The sequence below is a fragment of the Vigna radiata genome, chromosome 7 (genome assembly GCF_000741045.1).
Source record: "Vigna radiata var. radiata cultivar VC1973A chromosome 7, Vradiata_ver6, whole genome shotgun sequence".
In the NCBI taxonomy this organism is placed as follows: domain Eukaryota; kingdom Viridiplantae; phylum Streptophyta; class Magnoliopsida; order Fabales; family Fabaceae; genus Vigna; species Vigna radiata.
In genome coordinates, this window is record NC_028357.1 from 23,385,608 (window position 1) to 23,390,232 (window position 4,625).

At 32.7% G+C, this 4,625-nt stretch overlaps 1 protein-coding gene across 1 annotated transcript in view; it reads right to left on the bottom strand.

The window, feature by feature from the left end:
* Positions 1–762: 762 nt before the first annotated feature.
* Positions 763–4,625, bottom strand: part of LOC106766198 (protein SRG1-like) — a 27,014-nt gene continuing 23,151 nt past the window's right edge. Inside the window, exon 5 of the mRNA XM_022782754.1 lies at positions 763–1,056. Coding sequence (XP_022638475.1) covers positions 763–1,056 — 294 coding nt within the window. The remainder of the gene's footprint in view (positions 1,057–4,625) is intronic.

Genomic DNA, 4,625 nt, shown 5'->3' on the forward strand with positions numbered 1-4,625 from the left:
AATGCTGATTGGGCTGGTTCCCCTTCTGATAGGAGGTCTACTTCTGGATATTGTGTCTTTATTGGTGGTAACCTGATATCTTGGAAAAGTAAGAAGCAAAGTGTTGTGGCAAGGTCCAGCGTAGAAGCAGAATATAGAGCTATGGCATCAGCTACTTGCGAGCTTGTGTGGCTTAAACAACTACTTAATGAATTGAAATTTGGAGATATCAGTCACATGAAACTTATATGTGATAATCAAGCTGCTCTTCATATTAGCTCTAATCCTCTCTTTCATGAGAGAACCAAGCACATTGAAGTTGATTGTCATTTTATTAGAGAAAAAATCATATCCGGAGATATCAAGATTGAGTTCGTTAACTCAAGCAACCAGTTGGCAGTCATATTCACCAAGTCCTTACGAGGACCTAAAATTGACTATCTTTGTAACAAGTTTGGAACATATGATTTATATGCTCCAGCTTGAGAGAGAGTGTTAAATGTTAAGTTGTGTGTTTATGTTAATTGGGCTCAGCCCATTCTGTATTTAAGGTTTAACCCTTATCTTACATTATAAATAAAACTACCCTATGTATATGCAAAACACAAGGGAGATTTCTCCTCATCTTTTCCACTATTTCATACAGCACATACATCACAAAACGAACAATGTTTTCATATGGAATACCATCCATATAACTATGTCCCTCCACAATCTTTGGAGACAATTCATCATTTAGCTTATAGTGGAAAGTAAGATATGTGGACACAAATTTCAAGTTTATCATCCCAGACTTGTAAAGGATTTTTCAAAAGTAGGTCTCTTGCAAACTGCATCTAATGATCCCAACATCTTCATAGCAGCTTCAAGATCCTTCATATCAAATTCGCTATTCAGCTCAACCTTAACCTTCTCAACCTCAGACTTAACATTGCTTGCTGTCATAATGTCATCAACATACACTAGCAATACTATGAAGAGCTTGAAATTTGAATAAACACAATTACCATACTTGCGTCGTTCAAAGCCAATGATTGTAATGAATTTGTCAAATAACTTGTTCCATTGTCTCGAAGACTGTTTCATATCATACAAGGATCTGTTTAGTTTACAAACACAGCCCTTCTTGTGTCTACCTCAAATGATTTTAGTTGCTTCATGTACATAGTCTCTTTTAAGTCTCAATATTAAAATGCAACCTTAATGTCCATCTTTTCCAACTGAAGTTTAAACTCAACAACAATGGCTAATAATATCCATACTAATCTATGCTTTACTGCATGAGGGAAAACATCATTATTGTCAACTCCTTCTCATTAAGTAAAGCTTCTGGCCACCAATCCCGCCTTAAATTTTCATTCATCAGTTCTTGGGTTACCATATTTACTTTTAAAAATCTATTTACAAATTATCAACCTAGAACTATAGGTCTACAAACCAGAATCTATATATTATTGTCTCCTCATTCATGGCATCTAACCATTGAGTCTTCTCCTTACTTGCAAGTGCAAAAGATACATTAGAAGATTTATCTTCTAACACTTCACCAACACTAAGGAGTGTGTAATAAGCTTCGCATATCCATATCTTTCTGGGGCTGTAATTGTTCTCGTTCTATCATTAGCAATATCGTAATCATCAACATGTCTTCTTGATTAGAAGCTTATTGTCTATCATATACTAGATCATTTAACTCAACATTCTAAATATTTCTAACTCAACATTATGTAGGAAGCCAAATATTTCTATTATGTCAGACTTCACCTCAATGTTTGACTTTTCATCATGATGGCTACACCCGGGCTCACATTCTAAAACTTTTGACTTATGAGTCATCTCATTTTTATTGAAGACCATGCTCAACTGATAATACACCTCTTAAATCTAGGCTCAAACACCATAGACAATATCTTTTCACACCTTCTGGAGAGCCAACAGATATGCATTTAGTAGTATGCATATCCAGTGTTCCTTGTCTTATGTGAGCATAGGTAATACAACCCAAAATATTTAAATTGTCAAGGTTGAAGGAATTTCTTAATTAGATTTCCTCTAGATTTATCAAGCTTTGTTGAGGAACATTTGTGTACCATGTAGGGAACAATAACAAACTTTAGCCAGAAAACCTTTGGAACTTCAACACTAAGTAACATATATCTCATCCGTTCTAGAATGGTAACGTTGAAAATGTCAACTAGGTCATTATTATATTAAGGAGTCCTTGCTGTAGTCTAGTGCCTTTCTACGTAATTATCCTATCAAAAGGTTTTAACAATTTTGAACATTCTAGTGTGAGCATCCTTCTTACAATTATAACATCTAATAAATGATGCAACTCTATCATTTCGTGTTTGATAAGTCTTCTATTGACAGGGTTTTTCTAGACTAATTATGTCTCCTTGGAATTTCTTTTGTTCTTATTTTACTGTTTTAGATTAGATTTGTTTTTTCTTGAATAAATTGTAGTTTTTCTGAAAATGTGTTAATTTGAAATTTTAGCCAGGGTTTTAGTTAGAATTTTAATTTTGTTGACTTTTGCCTTTTAAGGAAAATAAAATTGAGTTTTTGGAATTAAAAGTGAATATGGTTGTGAGGTTGGCAGTTTTGATGCAGAGTTGAAGCAATGCAATTTTAAGTAATGATTGGAGAACACGTTTGGAAGCTTGCTGGACCAGTCTTGTGATCTGTTGCTGCCAGTGCTGGAAAGGAGAAATCAGCTGAAGCTCATCCAAAGCAACGTGCACTAACTTTTAAAAGGAGCTGACACATTGGAGCTTGAAGAGTCATTTGACTACAAAACCTACAACTTAAATAGATGATTTGGAGGCAAGGCAGTAGGAGTAATCATTGCGGTGCACATAACAATTTGGAGCAATCATTTGAAGAAACTGTGTGTACCTACTGAACCAGTTTGGAAAGACTGAAGAAGAACTTCAAACAAGCTGGAAACCTGACTTGCAAACTGCTGAACCGAGAGACCTTCTCCTACCAGTCAGGACAACCAAGAGGCAATTTAGCTAGTTTACAACTCTGAATAAGGATTAATGATTAAGGACTGAGTGTTTGTGAGAATTGAACCGAATGGTTCTGATTCCTTTTCCCAAAATAAAGAGATTAGATTTGATCTCTTTGCAATTCATGGGTGAAGAGGTTGAACGTCTAAAATGTTTTTGAATTCTTGAGATTGCTTTCTTTATTGTTTTCCATTTCACTTACAAAGCATTTCATTTCTAGTTTTCCAGTTACGTAGTTTTATATTTCAATTTCTATTTTCTGAAAATTTTCCCCAATCCCAATTCTATATAATCTACATTTACTTTTATATCATGCGCATATCATTCCTAGTTTTAATCGCACTTCAGTTTTTTGTTCTCTGTTATTTCTAGGTCAATAATTTTTACTTTTGCAATTTCTCTCTCTATATGGTTTCAATTCTACGTTTTAATTTCAACTTCGATGTGTTCATTCAATTCCATTTAGTTTTACTTTCAATTTGCATTATAGTTTAAGAGAGAGATAAAGAGTTTCTCTTCTATACAACAAAGTTTCTTTGAAATGATCATATGCCTTATAGAGAAATTGTGTTCATTCAATTACTTCATTTACAAGTTTAAAACATTTAGTTTTTTGTACAAAAGGATGCAAAATGTTTCAAAGTTTTTAAAATACTTGAAAAAGGGGGAGTAGGAGGAGGGAGGAAGGGGTGTAAAATGTCATGTCATGACACGACTTAACTATTATATTTTGAAACATTTTAAAATATTATTGTATCACATATTGATGAATATTCTTTTTTAAATCTGTCATATTTTTTTAAATATTTTATATTGTAGGTTTGTATATAATAAAACTAATATTTCATTTTTTTTTCAAAAAATATATATTTTTTGAAATATTTTATTCTAAAATTAATTATTATTTAATTAAATTAATAGATAACATTTTTTTAAATAGTATGTGGTGTGTGTACATAATATTATTGAAAGAATTACGCTTCCAAACATAACTCTCATACTACTTATCTTCATTGGTACCTAGACATTTTCTGCTCATGCATATCATGTGATTATACCGAGATAGAAAAACCACAATTAACAAAAGGGTAAATAGTGAAATGTTAACATGCTCAAACACACACCAATACAACCATTCCATACACAAAATCACAACTTTCAATTTCAATATGACATTCATAAGACATTGATATCTTTTAGACTCAATTTCCACAATAACATGTATTAAGTCAAATATGCATGAAGTCTTGCACCTATCATGTAACTTTATAATATACTACCATGACCGACCATGCTCAAAATTCCCTATGACAGTGTTAGATTCCTTTGATCCTTTAAATCACGACACAATTTAATATTGATCTTACAAACTAAGAATCTTCTTTAATATTCACCATCTAAACACTATTCTCTAGATGAGTTTGAGTTAGTAGAGTTATGATGACTTTACAATTGAGACTCTCACTCAATGTGGTAATTCTCTTTAGAATTAATCACATTAATACATAAATTAAAAGAGTTCAATTAATGCATTTGTTTTTCGGTAGCCTAACTCATAAGAACTCCATGGTTAAGCGTGCTTAGCCTAGAGTAATTATGGGATGGGTGACCTTCCGGGAAGTTTTCTCGGAA